Source organism: Ochlerotatus camptorhynchus, unplaced genomic scaffold (genome assembly GCF_037179485.1).
Source record: "Ochlerotatus camptorhynchus isolate MF236.1 unplaced genomic scaffold, CSIRO-AGI_Acam_v1.1 ptg000007l, whole genome shotgun sequence".
NCBI lineage: Eukaryota > Metazoa > Arthropoda > Insecta > Diptera > Culicidae > Ochlerotatus > Ochlerotatus camptorhynchus.
In genome coordinates this window covers 683,079-705,343 of record NW_027040499.1, presented here as the reverse complement: position 1 = coordinate 705,343, position 22,265 = coordinate 683,079, and the positions used below count along the sequence as shown (strand labels likewise).

Genomic DNA, 22,265 nt, shown 5'->3' with positions numbered 1-22,265 from the left:
AAGTAATTTTTTGAATGTCCTCAGCAGTTATTAACGGGTGTAATCCGGACAGGTAGAGCCAGAACTTTGGAGGGGAGATCGGTGGTGTTAGACACGGTACAGACAAGTCACTGAGATCAATTGCATTGGTCCCACGCACAGAAGAAGTGCCAATCGGTCCACCTTCATTACCACGACGACGTTTAACACCAAGTCTGGGCCAGGCATTTCCCTTCCTTGATCGATTCGATGGTCGCTCAGCAGGAATATCCATGGAAATGCACTTGTCAACTTTATCACTCAGCGATTCCACCAAGTTGAACAGTTGTTGAACCTGAGCCGGTAAGCCATCAGGTGACGGAGTCGTGTCGTGTGTGAGCTCATCAGTAAAATACTGTTTCACACTTCTGCCATTAATTTTATTCCGGCAATTTGAACAAACGAATACAGCCTTGCCTTGCGAGAATAGGTCTTTGCTCGCACGACTGAGGTTGAAACCACAACATTGCATGCTGATGTGGAAGTAAACCTCACAAAAGCCGCAGCGCAACGGCTCGATTTCGTTGATTTCCATCTGGCATCTCCGCATTGTTTTTTCTCCATCCTTACAGCGAACAAAACAAAACTCAGTGAACAGCAACAAATGATAGCGTTAGCCCGAATACAGGAATGTGGTTGAAAATTAAATCCTTCGGAATCGTCCAAAACAGCAAATTCACGAATCAACTCCACAGTTTAGCGATGAAAGCAGGTCCAGATAATACGTCAACGTTGAAAAAACGAATAAAAACTACAGTCAAACGAATTGAAAATAACTTTTAGCGGACAAAATGTTAACGCGAACAGCAAACAGCAAAGGAATGTGCGGGTTATCGTCCTGCAACAAGGTAACGGATTCGTAGAATCCATGAAGGGGAAATTACTTGGCCGATCGATCTAAACATTGGGCCATCGATAAAAATCTATTCTATTCTTCAATATTTGCTTAAAACAACTTAGGGACACTTAGGCCGACATATGTAAGGGACATTAACCCTATTTGGAAATCATTGACTATGAAAATGCTTTCGACTTGCGTCCTTTGCTGTCCACAGAAGTTGTCTGTATACAGGAGGTACAACCCAAGTAACATTGCTAGTTTTATCGTGATTTTAAAGCATTCAACATGTCTTAATCATGCTATGCAGAACCCTCATAAAACCCAAATTGATACTTAGGACTATCGCATAAAATCGTCAATTTCATCAAATCGCAAAACGAGGTTTTCACGTGCATAAAGCGAGTCCTGCATAAGCCTTGTTCGACCGTATTTGGATCAGTGCGGTCATGGTAAATTACTATGAAAGCTGGTTACTCACTGATTGTTCATATGTGTGCCCGACCCAAGGTCTCAAATTCATGCGCCTCCTTTAAGGAGCGACTATCATTTTAATTTGGGAATTTACAAACAATTTAGCTCCCTCTAACTAAAACTAAGATACGAGTTAAACGTGTCGACACACTTAGAAAAAATGATGTAAATTTAGGTGCTCTTAGACTGACATATACGAGCGTCAATTTTTACATAAAATTGAGTCATAATAGACGCGAAATTCAGCTCAATCAAACGTACTTTCAAACTTTTCAGTCTCGGAGCACTTTATTTTACATGACATGTTTGTTTACGACTCATCCTTTATGCCAAATTTGGATTCTGTCACGTGTAAGATTAGGTATTTCTAAGTGTGTACAATCAGCTCGCCATAAACGATCTTAATCTAGTTTTGATACCTGCGCTGATAGGGTAGAAAACTACTTCGGCCTAATCGCCCGTTTTGGGCCTATCGAGCAGAAAACTTCAAATAAATCCATGATTTCAGAGTTAAAAACTCATTTATGCGTTTGTTTCGGTACTTTAGTTTATAAGATACGGAACGAAGTCACTGAGAACGCGTGATATGATGGTTTGCACCCATTTTTCCCCAAAACAAAAGAAGCGCTCCGACCGAATCAATTTTTATCTTCATCCGATAGGCCGAAGTGAATTCTTTGGCGTTTCAATTGCGTTTCAATGCGTTAGGCCGAGCTTAGAATCCGTAGGCCAAGTTTGGCGTCAAGAAGCAGTATTAGACTTTTGACAATATCTCAACGATTGGGTTCTCTTTATCAAATCTTACGGTACGTATGGAAAGAAAGCCATCAGTAATAATAACATCCCGTTTGGTGATAAACTGCACTAGATTAAGAAATACTAAGTGCGGGTTGTGCTTAATAGGTCGGAAATGGGGTAGTTAACCCTAATCTATACTGGATCGAAACATCGACAATGATCAAACTGTAACCAACACTTTTGTAGACTGAAAAACTAAAACAACATTTTGGATTTTATAAATTCTCCATAAGTCTACAGTATTCTTCAGTTTTCGGTGCTTTCCTGAAGTTAAGGATCTGTTCTAAAGGTCTATAATCTCCAATGAAGTTCTCTAGACTAACCAAAATTTATCAAAACTTTTTAATGTTACCGTAATGATCCTGAAGATAATTGAACTGCCTTAAAGTTGTTCGGTCGATGATGAAGCTCCCGAAATTTACCTTATGTTTTTATGCTTCTTCCTTGAAGCTCATGGAACATCCTTTAAAATCTATATAATTCCCAAGCGGCGCCGGTAGTGTAATGGGAAGCTTCACTGCTTATCACCCTACAGGGTCTGGGGTCAGTCTCAGTCGGCACCACCGGGATATTATGAGGCATAAAATCTCTGATCACGGTTAGTAAAGCCGTTGGTCCCCGGTCCCCTGACATCGGTAGCATTGGTGCCCAGTACGAAAAACAAATCAAGGGAAAAATATATAGCTTTTATCAGCTTGCCTGGAGTTTTCGTTCCTTCACGAAGTTCCTTGAATTTTCAAAATGTTCTCGAAACTTTTCTAACGGTCCAACAATGTTTCTGAAATTTTCATGGAACTCTTTTGAAGACCTCACAGTTTTCCTGAAATTTTTGGAACATTTCTGAAGCACTAGGAATACTCTAAAATTCCGCGGCACTGATCTTGTAATTATTTAATGAAGCTGCTCGAAATACTCGCAACATCTCTGAAAATAATGAAACTGAAGTTCTGTCGAATTCCCTGAAATGTCTGGTACTCCTTTCAGTTTCTTAAAATATTCTTGAAGCTCATGGTGCTGTGCTGAATTTATAGAATTTTACATTACAGATCTTAGTACTACTCATTATTCTCTCCCAAAAACTACAGATCTTTAAACTTCCTCGAAAGTCTGAACTTAATATCGTGAGATCTCTAGAGCTAGCTTTCTTAAATTCTTCTAAAGTTCTGCAAACTTCTCCTCAGATCATTTTTTGAAATCTCTGTACTTTTATGGATATCCATGAAGTCATAGAACTTCATAAAAGATACTGCAGATTACTTTGAGCTGATGGCTCCACCTTGAAGTTGAGGCTGATATGCTTAAAATTATACAGAAGTTCCCTTATTATTCCGCAGTCTCTTCATGACACTTTCCCGAAACCCTCGGAATTTTCTTGAATTCTTCGAACTCTTTTTTTTTTTAATTTTTGCAAACCCTTTTGTTCTTTTCTTTTTTCCTTGATTTGTTTTCCGTCGATCTTGTTTTTCATATTGAATACCAATGCTACCGATGCCAGTGAAGCAGCACACTCACCTGGACCCTACCTATCGAACCATCAAACCCATGGACCGGGAACCAACGCCGTTACTTCCCTTTTGAAGGAAGGCGTTTTCAGAAATTTTAAGCCTCAGATCATCCCGGTGGCGTCAACTGGGATTAAACCCAGGCCCTTTGGAGTGAGAGGCAGTTACGTTTACCACTACACCACCGACACCGCTTTGAAGTACTCTTATCTTTCCTGAAGCTCTCGCTACTCTAGCTATCTACCTGATGATGTTCCTGGAATTGCCCGGAAATTAATAAAACTAACCGAAAAATCTCTAAACTTCTTACCGTTTTCGGAATTTCCGTGTATTTCACGCAACTTCAGAGAAATTCGAGAATTTTTTTCTTATGATCTCTAAATTTCCCTGATGCTCACTGTAATTTTTGGAACATTCCCAACAGTTTCCTGAGTTCTATGGGACTGCCCTAATGGTTTTATAAATTCACCCGGGAACGCTTCCCTAAAATTCCCGCAATTTTCCTTATACAGTGCTTTCCCGATTTTGTCAGCTCCCGATTTTGTCAGCCTGCAGATTTCACTAAATTGTTGAGTTATTAAACATGAATTCTCAAACTTTACGCTGTGAATAATTTTTATTCTTAAACTTTGCAGAAATGTGAATGTTAGGGGAAGCGGGGATAAAATGTGCATACGGGGTAAAATTAACAATTGACGATTTTAAGTGCTTTTCCATTCATATATCAATCCATTCAAAGTTCAGGTCTTTCATTCAATGTAACTTTTAGCGTAGCATAGCATAGTATAAACCAGGTTGCACAATGTCGTAGGTGGTACGAGCTCCAAACTGTTGGTAAGAGGGAGACCCACCTTCATCCGTTGCTGTTAGATAGTAATTTGTGATTAATTACTACCTCTTAGATGTGTCTCCCTCCCTGTCCTGGCCACGTCCTTGCATCTGTTGGGAAAAGGGGAGGAATGTTAGTCCGACACTTACTTTAGAGAGATGCAGAGAACTCTGCGACCCATCAGAAGTGTCACGGGAAGGGTGGATTTTTGTTAGTAGGGAGGGTAAGCCATAGGATACGCCCATGCGGCGTTGCTGGCAATCATTATATCAAGCATTTAATAAATAGAAGCTGAAAGTAGTTTATCGGTCCGTTGTTGCTGCCCATTACCTAAACATATTTTTCCAAATAGTCTTCAGATTTTGGGATTAAGAAACGTTATCAGCTCGATCCTGTTGCTCCTTTGCGCCTGAAAATGTGTGTTGATCCTAAACATATGCACAATTCATTCTGATCCATAGGAGGTTCTCATGTGTAAAAGGTTATTAATAGTATGTGGAATCGTAGATTAGAATGCAGATTCGCCATTGGCCTAAGTTCCACTGTCTGGCAGTGATATTATGGATAAAATCTGCCTGCAATCATTTCTTATGATTGCAAAGAAGCTTGAACCCGGGAGTTAGAAGGTGACAGCTCCACCGCAGCTACAATAGCCCATTTCAAGAACGCAAGCATTCCGAACCTATTTTCACACATGATAAGCCCCGCTCCAATACAATATCGATGCAAATATACACCATTGATAATGTACTGAAACTTTCAATCAAGCAGTAGTGCAATACATGATTGACACGTATTTAGTAAGTTTTGAAATAATCGTCTTCAATTAGATGGATATTTCCTATCGAAGACAGAGGAACTTAATGGTAAATAAACTTAGCTGAGCGTAGCTAGGCGTAGGTTAGAACAGTCGGACATGCAACGGATAGGATTTTGAAAATTTACACTCAATGCACTTTTCAACATCACTTCTGTACTTTCAAATTAACACTAAATGAAATTGTAAATTTATAACATTTTCACTAGAACGAAACAACGTAGCTAAACAAAAACACGCCATTTTTGCAGTGCGGCTATCTTGGATCCACCATCGTTCATTCAATGTAACTTTTACATTTAATTCATTTACATTAATTTAATGTTTTCCTACAATAATTATTAGTTTTGAATTGCTGTTTGCTGGAAAAATATTTTTTGCCGCTGGGGGCAACCCCGGCGTAGTGGTTAACATCCATGCCTCTCACGCCAAAGTCACGAGTTCAAATCTCACCCCCGGACAAGTCACGAATAACCCAAGAGTGTTAAAGTGATAATAAAAAAAAAAAAAAAAATATATTTTTTGCCACGGAAAACCTGTTTCTTTTTTTTTGCAATTGTAATAATTGCAATTGTCATTGTCAGCAACATTTAAAAAAAAAATAAAAAGATAAAATAAAAAAAGAGCATTAGGGGAATTAGGGGCATAATGAACACCTTAAAGGAAAATACATTTTATGAGTGTAAAATACCCGTAATAGTCAAACCTCAAATAATAACCATATACTATACACTCCAATCGTTTTCAGCAATAAAATAGTAAATTTAAGTCTGTAAAAACAATTTGAAAACTTCTTTGTAAACCGGGTTGGTGGATGGGGTACGGGGCGAAATGAACACCCTTATGGGGCATAATGGATACCTTATGGGGCATAATGGACACCTTGCTAAAAACTGGATTAGACTCAGAAATTGACTCTATAACATATGTACATACCTACGCGAACATGTCCCCATCCCTCCCACATACATACAACCCTCACACACACACATACACACACATACATATTTACATACAAAAACGAGAACATAGGGGAGACATTTCTTAAGCTTTACTTCGTATAGGTCAATAAGCAACTCCAAAAGAGTATGTAGAATAAGTTCAATTGGTATAGGGGGTCTAATGGAGAATGCTCATGATTAACTACCTTAACGAGAGGTGCTTACATACCGAAAAGTGCCCTGGAAAGTAAGTAGTTATTGAATCACGGCAATTGATTGACATGATGAGAGCCCGATTCTAAAACTATTATTGAAATTATGATTGACAGTGGGGTCAGTTTAGTAAGATTTTAAGTAAAACTAATCAGATTTCAACCAAAACAGTAACAGATTTTTTTTTAATTCAATTCAATTTCATTGGCGAACACACCTCTGGTGATGTTACCGAAATAAAGAAAATAAAACCAATTCATGAACAATCACATAATGAAGATTAGCTACAAATTGATGCCTTATTGAAAGGCACACGAAGGGCAGCGAGAGTCCTGGCATTCATGGAACCACAAGCAGCACTTGGAACATTTGATCCAATCCTGTCCTTTGTCAGATCAACTGAAACAACAGCCACATACTTCGCAGAGCGTATCTTGGGCAAGCACCGTTTTAGTTTGATTGCTCTTTCCTTGCGGACGTTCTCGTTTGCGTTTAGGTGTTTCGGCATCACTGTTAGAAATGTGTCTTGTTTCAGCTTTGATCACCTTCTTTAGCTGATCAATATCCTTCAATGCCTGCGATGACTTCAACTCATTTCGGCTGGGGCTTGACGTTATGTTTTGAGCTTTTTCCCTCTTTCGTCCACCGCCAACTTTTCTGGTAACTGTTTTCGGTAGCGGTAGGATTTCCGCAGCAGACACTTTGAAGATGCTTCGGACAGACAAACCGGCTGGAACATTCGAATCCAACGGCGCCAAAGTAGCTTTCGGAGTCAGCATGTTGTTAGCATCCACTTTTACAATCCCTTTTGGAACGATATTTTCCTTTTCGTTTGACAGTGAATCGTTGATATCTCCTACCTCATTGTGCATTCGCGAAGGTCCTGCTTCAGTATCGGCTGCGTTGGATTCAAGAGCTTCGTCACCAAGTTCATTTTTTGAACGATCGGTTTCTGGGTCTGCTGGAAGAACGTCCGTTACGTCAGCCGGCGCAAAATCATTATCGTTGAAGATAAACCGGTTCAGCGGAAAAATTCCTGCCTTACGGAATCCGTTGACACCAAGAGCCGCGTTAGAAGTCTTCATGAAAGCCAAATCGAAAAGCCGGCTGATTTCGTTCAGGGTGATAACCTACCAGGATTGCATTTGTGGAAACTCTCCACTTCCTTCGAGAAAGCCGTCTTGAGCGGCCCCATGTAGCTTATGTCGAGAGGCTGTAGTTTGTGGCTGCAATGGGGGGGGGGGGGTGGTTTCAAGCACACGACTGTCACATGACACTCACGCGCTCTTTCAATAAAGCCAAGGTTCTTCGTATGCGAAGAATGACCGTCCAAAATCAAAAGAACCGGGTTATCAGCTGTTGGACGCGTGTGCTTTAGAAAATACTCGAACCAGGTGTTGAATTCTTTTACAGTCATCCAACCGGAAGAGTTGCAGACAAATACCGTGTCTGGTGGAGCACCTTCCATAAGACTGGTAGTCAAACGGGCCCTAGGGAATATCATCATAGGTGGCAGTATATGTCCCGTTGCTAACATGCAAATGCTTGCAGTGGAAAGTAGCCCTCTTTCCGCCTATTGCACCTAAGAATACAAAATGAGTCAAAACATGCATTTTATTTGAAAATGTGTACAACTTACGGTGAGCACAGAGGTTTCATCAACGTTGAAAATCCTGCTGGCACTGAATTTGCCTCCGTCCATTTCACGATGCAGCACATCGAAGAAGTTGTCGACCGCTATCTTGTTGAATGCTTGCAACCTTGCAGCTGAGGTAGCCTCAGGAGTACGGAGCGTGCGTTTGGGATGACGCCGTGAAGCCAATCCCTACCAGCCAGCTGTGTCTTCGTGTCATGCTTTCATGTGCTTTCCCGTTGCGTTCGGACAGCTGGAAGGCAAGGCTCCGGATGTCGCGGGTGGTAATTCCGTAGCATCGAACCTCAAAGTCCAAAATGTGGGCCGGCAGGTATGAAAACTGTTTTGAATGAGCCGATTTGCTTCACCTCCTGGCCCAGTACTTCTGCAGTTTTCAGATAGCGGATCAGCGTAGGTCTTGGAATTCCATGGTCCTTGGCTGCTCGTTTGATGGACGTTCCACTCCGGCGGACAGAATCTATGGCCGCTTCCATGGCCGTTTTGGACCACTGCTGCCTTCCCGATTGTCTTTTGTACGTTCGCACCATCACTGCCATCAAAACACTGCATAGGTAAACAATGTAAACAAGTCAACAAAGTGGGCGTTGAGGTTAGATTCCAGAAACAAGTGGTGTTCATTTTGTCCCTACTAGAGGTGTTCGTTTCGCCCCTAATCGACTATATTAATTTGAATGCATTTTTTTTAAATAAATTATTGCAAAAACAATATTGTGATTAATGTCAACTTTCAGCAGCGATACAAAGAACGTGTTTGGGACAAGTAGGTAATTGATAATAAATATTCTGAAACGTTCGTAATACCCCGTTCACATTACACCGTATATCACGTGATATACGCTGTCTTGCAATGACCACTCATACATCTAGTTTTCACTGGAAATCCTATGTTTGAGTGCTCATTGCAAGACAGCCTATATTACGTGATATAGGCTTTAATGTGAACGGGGTACCGTTCCGATTCAAATTTCGGACGATTCAAATTTCGGACACTTTCATTTTTAATTAAATATTACATCCAGTTAGAAACAAAGTAATAATGTTAGATGATCGTGGAGGGCACTAGTCAAAAAAATTTAAAATTTACAAGACATGTGGATCATATTCGACCGAGATAATCAACTTTTAAAAGTGTCCGAAATTCGAGTTTAAGTGTCCGAAATTTGAATCGGCACGGTATAAAACCTTATTTTGCTCTGGTTAGAAATTATAATATTTCAAACCCTTGGGTTATGATTTCTAATTTTTCATATATTTCGGTGGTTAATAGAGGATATCAACTATTCTATTGAAAAATTATATGTTTGATAGTGGTAAAAATGATTATCAACTTACATTTCCGTTTAAATTTAAAAGATTTTGTTATTTTGAGGGTGTCCATTTCGCCCCGTGTGTTCATTATGCCCCTAATCCCCCTACATATTTCATTGAATTGTACATAAAAGTTTTGATTGACTTTCAATTTTCAGGAGATTTCAACATCCAAAATTCTCGAATTCAACGGAGATATACAACATCGTCAATTGAAAGGGACAATGTTTCAACTTAATCAGCCCTATCAGCTTTTGTTTTGGATTGTCGGGGAGGCAGGCAGTTTGGATTCCGGAAAGGGAGATCAACGGTGGGTGCAATTCGGACAATGGTCGAGAGAGCCTAGAAGGCGTCCAAAGAGAAGCGAAGAGGCGATCGATATTGCGCCGTGATAACGATCGACGTCAAGAATGCGTTCAACAGCGCAGCTGGAAAGCCATTGCCAAAGCGCTGCATAGAATGAGGGTCCTTGACTACCTGGACAGGATTCTGAGGAGCTACTTCCAGAACCTGGTTCTGGTCTACAAGACAGACATGGGACAGATATTGATTAGGATCTCAGCGGAAGGTCCACAAGGCTCCATCCTTGGTCCAACGCACGCCATGTTGAAATACCTGGGAGTGGTGATCGATGACCGGCTAAACTTTACCAGCTACGTCGAATATATCTGTGAGAATGCTTCGAAGGCCATCAACACAATAGCTAGAATGGAGGTCCAGCCTGGTTTGCAGCACTGGAAACGAAGCAGACCCAAAGGAAACTGAGCAGTACTTTTCGGCTTATGGCCAAGCGAGTCGTGAGTGCATAAATATGAATGATTCCTATCGGCATCACCCGGCGGAGAACAGTGAGTGCTACAGTCGGAGAGAAGCCGGTAGAGTACGGAAAGTGGTGAAAGCGGAGTCTTTGGAAAAGTGGCAATAGGAGTGACACACGGTGGATAACGGTAGATGGACACATCGGTTATTATCGATTCTTAGGTGAACATAAAACACGGAGAAGTCAACCACCACCACCTGACGCAGTTCCTGTCTGGCCACGGCTGCCTCAGGAAATACCTGCATCGGTTCGGACACCCAGCGTAACGCAGTGTGACAACGTTGATGAAACGTCCTCTGCTGTCCGAAGAAGTTGTCTCCACTCTACTCGATCTATGGCCACACTTCGCCAGCCTCGTAGTCAGCGAAGGGTCCGCAGGTCGCCTTCTACTTGGTCGATCCACCTTGCCTGCTGCGCGCCTTCATTTTCACTGGGTTGTCGTGCGGCATTCTTACGACGTGCCCAGCGCACCGTAGTCGCCCAATTTTTGCAATGTGGACGATTTATGGTTCTCCCAGCAGCTGGTGCAATTCGTGGTTCATTCGCTTCCTTCACGTTCCGCCATCCATCTGCACTTTACCGTAGATGGTACGCAACACCTTCCATTCGAAAACACCAAGGGCGCGTTGGTCCTCCACGAGCATAGTCCAAGTCTCATGGCCGTAGAGAACCACCGGTCTAATCACCGTCTTGCAGACAGTCAACTTCGTGCGGAGGCGAATTTTATTCGGCCGGAGCGTCCTCTGGAGTCCAAAGTAGGCACGATTCCCTGCCATAATGCGTCTTTGAATTTCTCTGCTTGTATCATTTTCGGCGTGCAGTGAGCCCAAATACACGAACTAATCGACCACCTCGATTTCGTCACCGTCAATCTGAACTCGGGGTAGGAGGCTAACATTGTCTTCCCTGGAACCTCTTCCTTTCATGTATTTTGTCTTTGATGCGTTGATGGCAAGTCCAATCCGCTTAGCTGCAGTCTTCAGTCTGATGTACGTTTCCGCCATCGTCTCAAAGTTCCGTGCCATGATGTCAATGTCATCGGCGAAGCCAAGAAGCTGGTTGGACTTCCTGAAGATCGTGCTACTCGTGTCTATCCCAGCTCTTCTGAGAGCTGTGTCCCCGATACTCGAACAACGCACATCACTCGATCCATCGTCGCCTTGACCAATCACGTCAGTTTATCCGGAAATCCGTACTCGTGCATAATCTGCCATAGCTGATCTCGATGGATTGTGTCGTATGCGGATTTGAAATCAATGTACAAATGATGTGTGGGCACGTTGTATTCACGGCATTTCTGCAGAACCTGCCGAATCGCGAAAATTTGGTCCGTGGTAGCGTGGGCACCCATGAATCCCGCCTGGTATTGCCCCACGGAGTTGCAAATGGTCACAGGCGGCGGCATAGAATTTGGGAGAGTACCTTGTAGTCGGCGCTCAGCAGTGTGATCGCGCGGTAGTTGCAGCAATCCAACTTGTCGACCTATCTCCTCCTCCCAACTCTTGGCAATTACCCAGTACAGCGCTCTAGCCAGTGCTTCACCACCGTATTTTAATAGCTCACTTGATAGTTGATCTACACCAGTTGCTTTGTTGTTCTTCAATCGACCGATCTCCTCCTCAATTTCTTGAAGATCAGGGGCCGGTAGCCTGTCGTCTTCTGCGCGTGCTCCAAGGTCTGTTGCCGTGCCACCTTCGTTTTCTGCTGCTTCACCGTTGAGGTGCTCGTCATAGTACTGCTTCCACCTCTTAACAAACACCGGAGCATGTGGTCTTTGACTGTCCATGGTGCGAGACAGTCGGAAGGAAGATGCCTGTCCTTAACGTGGAGAATTTCGTCGATGAGATGTGTCCAGAGGAAGACACTTGGAATGGAAAGATGAGCAGTGATCTAGCAACGCCAGCTAGCACTGAGAGTATGAGAAGGGCATGAGCACAGCCCCTTCAAAGTAGTCGCTTCACCGTGGTCCCGGGGGGATCCAGGCAGAGGAGAGAGTAAGAAATGGGTTTTAGTGGAGCTGCACTAGGCAACTAGCGGATACAAACCCGTGCCAACTTCGATACAGGTCTGGATTTTTGACCCCCACCCCCCTCCCATTTTCTTTGCTTTGAAAGTTGATACGAATTTCATTATCGTCAAAGGAAAATTGATGACAACGGCGCCGGTGGTGTAGTGGTAAGCGTGATTATCTCTTACCCCAGCAGGCCTGGGTTCAATCCCAGTCGGCGCCGCCGGGATGTTCTGAGGCATAACATCTCTGATCACGCCTTCCTTCGGATGGGAAGAAAGCCGTTGGTCCCCGGTTCATGAGTTGATGGGTCGATAGGTAGGGTCCAGGTGTGGGAGCTGCCTTCCTGGCACGTCGGTAGCAATGGTGCTCAGCACGGAAAACAAGATCGACGGAAAAAACAAACCAAAGGAAGAAAAAAAAAAAGGAAAATTGATTCAATAATTCTAAGTATTTGATGGTTTATAAGAGTTTTTACAAATAATAGCCATATGTAGGACAAAAAGGGGTAAAACGCACCCCGGTGTTTTATTACCAACAGTGTTTTTTTCTCGTACTATTAAAAGATAAATTCATACAAAAAATTTCCCAGATGACTGTCCCGCAGCTCTTCTAGTGATTACGGGTGAATCTCCATTAAATTTGCTTTGCAAAACACTTAAATAAGCGCCGTTGGTCATGTTATCCCATAGCACCCCTTACCCTATAAGAATTTCATTATTCTGTAATAATTTTGATCAAAAAAATAATGGAACATTTTTCCCCGAAATTTGAGAAGGGCAGACAAAATCGGGAAAGCACTGAAATCATGGTCTGAGATCTCATAACTGCTCGATGCTATGAAACTACCAACAAGATCCTATAACTCAACTTTAGTTTTGGCAAGTTCTGTTAATGAAGTAATGACATTGGGTTGTTAGCGGAATTCCTAAATAAAACAGCAAAAAAGATTATCTTCCATTTAATTCTACCTCATTCATTTTGGTATCTATGACAGATACGTATTTCTACTACAATGTGCAGTCTTAATCAGTGTCATTCCCCACTAAAGTTCTTTTAAGTTTCTGCAATTTTGCTGATGTTATTGAAACTGGAGCTCTTTGATTTCCATTAAGTTCGCACATACGACAATTTCAAACATCAGAAACTCACTTAGCACATCTAAAGCACCTCTCTCATTCACTAGATCAAAAAAAAAATGAACTCTTTTTGCTGCAGCCCACAGAGAAAACAATACCACCTGCACCTGCACCGACACTGCACCGAAAGAGCACCGATAAGGCTGATTCCATTAATGCACCGCCATCATTGACTGCCTGCCAGTAAGGACGGCCAGTTAGTTTTAATGTGGCTGTACCGAATGTACGTGGGCGTTGCTGAGAGATAAATCTTGGAGACGGTCGTTTGCTAATTAACCACATGGCTGGATGACTGGGTTATGTAAGCGTAACATACTAGATAGCGGGAAAATAGAGAATTACCGTCTCATAAACGAAATTCACTGAATATTTTAGCGAAAGTGAAATGGAATCGCTTCTTGAAATCGATTAAAAATCAACCTTTAATGTTCCGAACCGGTGCCGCTCAAATATACTTTTAACGCTCTATTTATACGACTGTGGTCCAATAATGGGGCGGCGACTAAGGAGTCTGTGTAGAAAACGCACACATTTTAACGACCTTTGGTTGGTCTATTTTGTTCACGCTTCAGGACATTTTAAACATGTTTATATGCTGCCATTCATAGACCACAGCTTGAGGTCTGCGAAATTTAATAAGTGCAGCACGGTGTGTTTGTTCAAATTTCGGCACTTTTTTGTTACCGCTAAGAAACGGCAAGCAGTACAGTGGCGTTATGCCTTTATTACTTATATTACCGGATTGATGGTAGGGCTATTATCGACATCTGACTGGTTACGAGTCAGCGACTTTCGTTGGAGTCAGTTACCATATCTGGGCAGACGATGCGCCGCAGATTCATTTCTGGCTATTGTTCATGCGTAATCAACGGCGAAAAATCTTGCAATTAGACACTTTTATCAGGATTTTGCTACCTTTTGTTTTGTTTTTGGCAAGGCCGTTGACCTCCTGATGTTTTCAATCACAATTTGCATCGAAAATCATTTAAAACATTATGCAACCCACATCTTTCCTATGAGGCGATTTTTTTAAAACAGAATCAACTCACCTCTGAACTCAGTGACCTTGATCAGTCTACACACCCCATTAGCTCAACAATTTTCGAAGGACTACGTTTGCAACGCGTAAAGAACCTATTCATTCCGATGCGCATATAGAGCTATAATTACGCCAATCTACGGTAATAGGTGCACTTTTCACGTCCAAAAAAATGTAAAGAAGAGTTCCGAAGAAACCAGTATCACATACTTCGGTGCCACCACCCCACCCATGCCAGAATGAGGAAATTTGGTACCAGAGTAGAATGGGGAAAAAAGCAACTGAGAAAAACATCAAAATACAAATATTGAGAACTGCCTCTTTTTCGGCTCACCTATGCTGGTGTTGAGTTGGTTTTTGTTTTCTATTTGGCTCGCAAATTCGTCAAAGCATTCGTTACCTGCCTCGACCTATCGTTTTCGCTCATTACTGCTTGAATGGGTTTGAGACCAGTTGCAAGTAGAGAACTGAGAATCGGTAATTGGTGGAACCTTGATGCTCGTCATCTTCGGATGATATCTGACGGAATGCAGACAATGGTGTTGTGCAATGTGGAGCATTTGAACATGCTTCCGATTATAAATTACCGCTGCCCAGTGGCTCATTTTAGTAGGACAAACAATAATTATTTTGAGGGGTATGCGGTATGAAAACCGAAATAAGCTAAATATAACGAAATGTTTGACTCAAATCTATAGAAACCATCACATTGTGGATTTTTTTTAGCTTATTGTAAACGCGTGGTTCTGTAAGACCTTATGAACTCGAACTTTTGCCTCACGTACTTCAGTATCGTCCGTAATCATTTAGTTAAGGCCTATTTTTGTCTAACTGAAACAAAACAAAACTTTCTTTTTCCGGAAATAACAAACTGAAACAGCGAGTATTTCATTCAACTGAAGGATCTGACAATCTGCATGTAGAATTCCCATAATGCGGATCCATTTGGGGTCCCAAAAACCTGTTCAAAAATTGGGGACGATTGGTTAAAATCCGGTTTTCCGCATTGCGAATGAAACTTGTATAATGTATCAAGTACGCTTTCCATATAGATAGTTATTTATTAAGTTAGTTCAGAATTCATATTTATACAATATACTCAGTTAATCAAATTGCATGAAGTTTCGTTTTTTCAATTAAATTCATATATGTGTTCACCGCCAAAGAATATCCACTCATGTTGAGTTACACTTGTCATACAAAATGAGTTCCCTGCGTTCAGATGCAAGCGCAAAATAAAATGTAACTGCCTGTTGAGCGTACCGACGCGACCACGTCGAGAAGCAGACATCGATCCGCCAAATTTCCATTTAAAATGCGTTGACCTTTTTTTCCGTTCGGCTTTGCGCCCTCCCCCTGAATATCAGAGAGAAATGGTCTGGATGCTTGAACAGCTCGTTGGAAAGAGATGCTGCGAAGCCCTAACAATCGGGTGCACAATTGCGAGAATTTTGGCGTTCGTGAAATTGGACTTCGTTCAATTCAACGATTCCGGGGCAAAGTTCTGTACTAGCGACTCACTGAGGAATGTCCTAGCTTGAATCGTTCAATTCGAATCGAATCGAGAGGCAAGAGTGGTCAGTTTTCTTATCGTGTCGTGGTGTGTTTAATCTGGTAGTAACGACATGAGAATCCCTAGTAGGATAGTTAAAACATTTCCCTTTCCTTTAGAGACAAGTTAGGCAAACTCTAGCTAGTGCAGTGCAGTGGGCGGCAAAGTGTGTGGATCCAGAAGTTCATGAGGTTCGTGGCAGCGAAGGCCATTTGCCGACACACCACCTTTCGTGAGAAACCGCTTTTGACCCCACCTGACGACTTCGGAGGATCCCCGAGGCACACGTGGTCGGAAGAGGTCGCGTCCGTTAATCTACGCGACCTGGACAGGCAGGCCAAACGAAACCGTCATCGGTATCTGTCGGAACACCGAACAACCAACGCAACACGTGGTCGTGGGTACGGACGAACGAACACATGTGCCGCGTTCCCGCGTAATCCCACTCTTCCGGTGAGTGAGACCAATCAGCATTGTATGATCGCATCCGCGATAGTTTCTGGGCCGAAGTAGTGCGTACGCAGCTTCGGTACCGCGCGCCGCCGTCTCCTCAACAAGCTGCAGCGACATAAACCCTAGGTAGTCAATCGTGAGTACATGCATGTAACCCATTTCTCCTTGTATCGTCCATGCGCATGAGACCGAACGAAAGTCCGTGAGAGTCTCACTGAATGGGTTAACCAGTGAAAACCCGAAGCACCCGAAGAACCCGCTGAACACACGTCTGGGAAATAGCATTGGTAGTGCACACTAAAGGATACACACTAATCGAGTCAGTACGGTTTTACCGAGTTTTTGAATTGCGGAACTGTTCGGTAAAAGTTTAAAAATCTGTGGAAAATTTATTAATGAGAAAATTTGTTCTGAACTTGTACATACTTAGTTCTGTTAACCCCATTTAGAGATAGAATATAAAATTGATTGATTTCATTGATTCCTTACGGATAACGGTCATTTGAATTTTTACCGACTTTTTCAGCAATTCAAAAACCCAGTAAAAAAATACTGACTCCTGTAAAAAAATCTTAGTGTGTAGGAAAGAGGAGAGGAAAGGGAAGGGAAGATAAAGGCCTAGGCAAGCAGACATGTAGAGAGCAAACAATACACAAACGAATGTACCGATCGCAAAAGCTTGTTTTATTCGAGTGGAGCTTTGGTGTCGAGATGAGCTTAGGTAAATGTGATTTTCCCCTAAATAAATACCGTTGAACACCCAATTACATGGTTTTCTTATGATAGCGTACTAGGAAAAACTCTCAGGTTTTCACGTCTTCGGAGGTTTCCATGTCGTTCCGTTCGCTTTGGTAGTTTACTGGGATGATCAGCCCGATTCTGATCTCTGGCGTCTCCCGAATCTTAACAGTTGGTACGATAGATCGTTCTGGTTAGGCCCGTGATGAAAACCCCGCTCACGTGACTGATGTTCTGGACAAATTGTTGTTTTTGTGTACCTGTAATTTTTGGGGACTTCGTGGGAAATCTTCCTGGGCGAATCTTTCCCGCAGCCAGTCAGCATTCTCCCCGTATTCGGGAAACATCGACCCAATCCTCAGGAAGGTCTCAGGCCGGGCAAACCTGCAATCTGCTGGGTGGTCTCCCTTTGGGAGTGGCGCTTAAACCACCCATGTTGTGAACGGAAAGTAATGGAGATTAGTATGGGAAAACCTGCTTTTTGCATTTTCATCTCTAGAGACCACAATTTTGCTTGAACCAGTGATGGAAAAGTTCATCAAAGTTCCCTATGACTCGCGAACTTTTCCCTTGGTGAACTTCGTGAAATATCGCCAACTTTTCCAACACTGCCTTGAACGATGCAACTATGTACAAATATAGTATAGAAAATACCTAACAACTTTTCCGGAAGAAATACGATGGTAGAATGTTTATGAAAAAAGTGATACCTGTTCAAATATGTATGGATTGAATTAACTGTCAAAAATCACTTTTTCTGCCAACACTGCCAATGGAAGCCAGATTCCGAACTGAAATAAATTCGGAGTTTCCTATCTTATCGATTTGATATATTCAGATGAAATATTCAAACATATTGTATCTATCTCATATGCATAGTATGGAAGTAATTTTTCAAACTGAAATAACATCGGTGTTTCTCATGGTATGTTGAGAAGTGTTATTAAAAAATATTTTCTCGAAAATTTGTTTTGAATAACCCATCAGATGCAAACTCGAGAAGAGGGGAAAGTTCGAAATTATTTCAGTCAACAACTTTACTTTCATTAATATAAGTGAGGGCAAGGGTTCAATCACAGGAGTGGAACTTTGGATCAGAAAGTGGCTCCACTTGTCATTTGCGAACACTAGCGCACCTAGCGGTAGAAGGCATCTTCTGCCTGCAGTTAAGATAGGCAACATGCTATGATAGTGTGAGTGCACATAGAAAGCCCGTGTGGAACGCTACCACAACACATCGCTTGTTGAGCAGAAAAACGAACACTTTTTGATTCACCGATTTGTTTGCACTTCTCCTTCTGTTCTGTGGTTCAATCCTAGTCGGCGCGGCCGGGATTTTTTGAGGCATAAAATCTCTGATTACGCCTTCCTTCGGAAGGGAAGTAAAGCCTTGAGCCCCCGGTCCATGAGTTGATGGATCGATAGGTAGGGTCCAGGTGTGGGAGCTGCCTCCCTGGTGTCAGTAGCATTGGTACACAGTGCGGAATACGAGATCGACGGAAATCAAATCAAGGAAAAATATTTCAGTCAAAATTCCATTGAACAAAACCTTAGAGGCTGATCAACTCTAATTCCATGTCAGAGAAAAAAAGGTGTGATAGTGACAATTTGATGCCACATCTCTTTCTCTTTTACGCTAATGTGATGAGGGCATCGTAAACATCTGGATGAAGTGGAGACGGTCTAATCCAATCTATCTAATCTAACACCAACACAGCCAGTTCTTGAAAGCATCCTGGAAAATGATATATGTACCTACATCATTTTTCTTGTCTATTTGATATATGTTTCACATCAAAGATACGACATCGACATCGACATACATAATTCAACACTTTTCAATTCATTTAATAACATGTTTCATTAGACCTCTAAAAGCTGCTGTTTTCTTGCGCTATTATTAGGTTTCATTGCATGTCTTTACAATATTGCTGAATAAAGGTGGAAACAGTCAGCATAATAGCTCTTATACCATTTTGCGTCCATGTTGTAATCGAATGCTTTGTGAATGCATTATAAACTACGTATTAGATTCCCCATCAAACAATTTGAGCTGATTAAAAGCTGAATAAGCCATTTTTTGATGATAAGCTCTTATTCTGCTTCTAAAGGCTGACTAAAAGTAAATTGGTACGCACAAAAAGACCTGTAAATGGTGATTCAATAAGTTTAAAAAGTTCATCAATGGTTGCTTTACAGTACTTTTATTAAAACTTCACAGTTACAGCATTAGATGCTTACATTTCTCCAATTAGAACGAAATCTCGAACATTCCTCTTGATGGAGCCTATCAGCGCGCGCACAGTGGAAACAGACACGAAATCAGCGCATTTCTTCCATTTTGCCTGCATTTGCTGGATGTCCTTGACTGCTTTGTCGAAGTCGCTGCTTTTAAATTGCCCAGTTTTTTTTTCGAACGGTCGAAATTCCGGGAAATTCGGAGGATTCACTTTGGAGTAGTGGCAGCTGGACAAATCGGGTCAAAAGACGACTTTGCTCCTATGTTTGCGGATGAACGGCAATACACGATTTTTTCAGGCATTCTTCGATGTAAACTTGGGATGTCATTGTCGAGGACGAATGGTTCCGTTTTCAGGCCACAACTGCAAATCGCTTGTCAAATCATGGCCTTCTTCACAAACTAATCGGCAAACACGAACTTGAATCTTTCCGGCGCATTCCCACGTCCAGTCACGATGTAAAACTTTTGACCAGGAAGCTGCTTATAATCGAGTTTGACGAATGTTTCATCATCGATCAAAGTGAAGCTCTTGTGTTTCGTCAAAACACGGTCGTACAAGAGTCTTACACGCTTTTTGGCCACGGAGTTCTGATTCATGTGCCGGTTCGGATGTTTACTGGCTTTGTACGACTTGTATCCTTCCCTGACAAGGATGGTCCACACTGTTTGAAAGTTGGCGTTGTACCTTCTGGCCACATCTCGGATCGAAAGACCGGGATTGGCTTTAATGCACCTCAACACTTCAACGCTGACGATCCCTGGTTCCAAATTTTCGTAGGTCCACTGAATCCTTTCTACACTCAGGGTTTCCTTGTAGGTTTTGAGCACTCGACATCTTCAACACTTTAGCCAGCTTGAAACGGGAAACACCCATGGATCCAGGCGATTATCACGTACGCCCCACCGAAGACCGTGTACACATGGATTCCCGGACACTGCGGAGTGCCAGGTAACGAGTCTGCTGATCACCTTGCCGGAGCCGGGACATCGGGTACCAGACTTACCAACAAGGTACCCCTACAGGACGTCAGACGGTGGATCATGTGGACCATTCGAGCGGCATGGGAAGCCGAGTGGTTCCGTAACAGAACTGCCTTCATCCGCAAAGTCAAAGGGTCAACTGAACCATGGAGAGAACTGGACAACCTGAGGGATCAACGCGTGATTTCGCGGCTTCGAACCGGGCACACTAAACTCTACTATAACTATGGTGGCCTGCCGTTCCGCAGAAGCTGCATCATCTGTGGGGTACCCTACACCGTCGAACACATCCTGTGCAACTGCCCGGAGTTCCAAAATCTTCGGGAGTCACTCTGCCTAACTTCCAGCATCAGCGATCTGCTCGGGAATGCTACTTCGGCCTCGGCAGCACTAGTAACCTAATTAAAAGAAGCCAAAATCTACCACTTGGTATAGCAGGCATTTCTTTCGGCCGTCGGGACATCTCAGCTGGATGGATTTCCCCTATTGGACCCATGCCAGCTGAGCTCTGTTTTGTTTGGATTAATCGTTTGTAGCTTGTTTTAAATCATTTTGTTTTCTGTTGTTCCTCTGTTTCATTATTTTATTAATTATTATTTTTCCATATAAGTTGAAGAGCCAGCAACCAAAGTTATTTACTATATGTTAATATACCATGTATCTAGAGGTAACTCACTTTGAGCCCTCTCCTTTCTCCGGAGATGAACTAGCCATAGGCTAAAAATCTCCTGAATAAAGAACTAAAAAAAAAAGCTTGAAACCGGACCACCCCGGATTTTTCGGGTGTTTGTGTACAATTTTTTTTTTCTTCTTACGAGTTCCATTTAACGTAACTTCTGAAAGCTTGGTCAAACTTGCACCAGTTGTTCTTGATAGAAGTGTAAACAAACCACTGTCAAAGATTGTCGGTTCCCAACACTAGAGGCATGCTAGCGGCGCGCAAGGGGCGTTCCAATTTACTTTTAGTCAACCTTTAATGTATGTTGGGTCGTCATTCCACAACACTGGTTCAGCCCAACAATAAGACGAAATCAGTAAAATAGTGGTTACCGTTTCCGCTTTCCAAGTAGATGTTCGCGAGTTCAATTCCAAGCTCAACCCTCGTTTTATGTGTGTTCTTCGCCCAATTAATTTAAGCCATAATCATCGTTCACATCACTCACGACAGAGAATTCACTGATCTAGTTTAAAAATAGAGATTCGTAGAAAAAATCATCGATTGGCGAATTAAGAATCATCTCTGGATCAAAATCAGACCACTTTCATGCCATGACCGACTCTGGTTTTTGTTAAATTGCACCCCCAATGTTGACTTTAAAATACATGGCATGTTAGATTTCAACTGCACACTAAGATTTTGTTTTCGTGTTCGGCAAATTTTACCGAAATCAGAACAGCTGAACGTTCGGTAAAACTTTGACCTTCATTATAAAGGCTATTGAATTTGAAAATAATTTCAAAACATGTTCAACCTTGCTTAAATAATCAAATCATGTCATTTTAGTTGAGATTTAGTTTCAAAGTAGCTGAAAATCAAATGAATTGAATTGCATAAATTTTACCGAACGGTTCAACTGTTCAGATTTCGGTAAAAATTACCGAAGTCGGCGATAATTTTTTAAGTGTGTGATGCGAACTGATATCGGATTGATGACCTTGACAAATGTTCAGAAAATACTCTTTAACAAATTTATGGTGGTCCTGAAAAGGACCGTTTTGTCGTGATGGTTGAGTAATGCTGAGCTATTAGCGTGTTCAACAAAGACGAGGCTGGCGAGCTGTATGTCGTTTTGAACAAGGGTGACGAGCTTGGCATAAATAGCCTACAGCGCCACACGAAGAGCTACTGAATCCGATCAGTAGCGGTGTGGCTTCTTCCTCCTTCTTCGGTGAATGGACGC

At 42.2% G+C, this 22,265-nt stretch overlaps 1 protein-coding gene across 1 annotated transcript in view; it reads right to left on the bottom strand.

Annotated features, from left to right (window-relative positions):
- Positions 1-8,611, bottom strand: part of LOC135697059 (uncharacterized) — a 32,778-nt gene extending 24,167 nt beyond the window's left edge. Inside the window, exons 1-2 of the mRNA XM_065216645.1 lie at positions 8,432-8,611; positions 6,850-7,560 (exon numbers count right to left, since the gene is read on the bottom strand). Of these exons, the coding sequence (XP_065072717.1) occupies positions 6,850-7,560; positions 8,432-8,611 (891 nt within the window). The remainder of the gene's footprint in view (positions 1-6,849; positions 7,561-8,431) is intronic.
- Between the last annotated feature and the right edge of the window lie 13,654 nt (positions 8,612-22,265).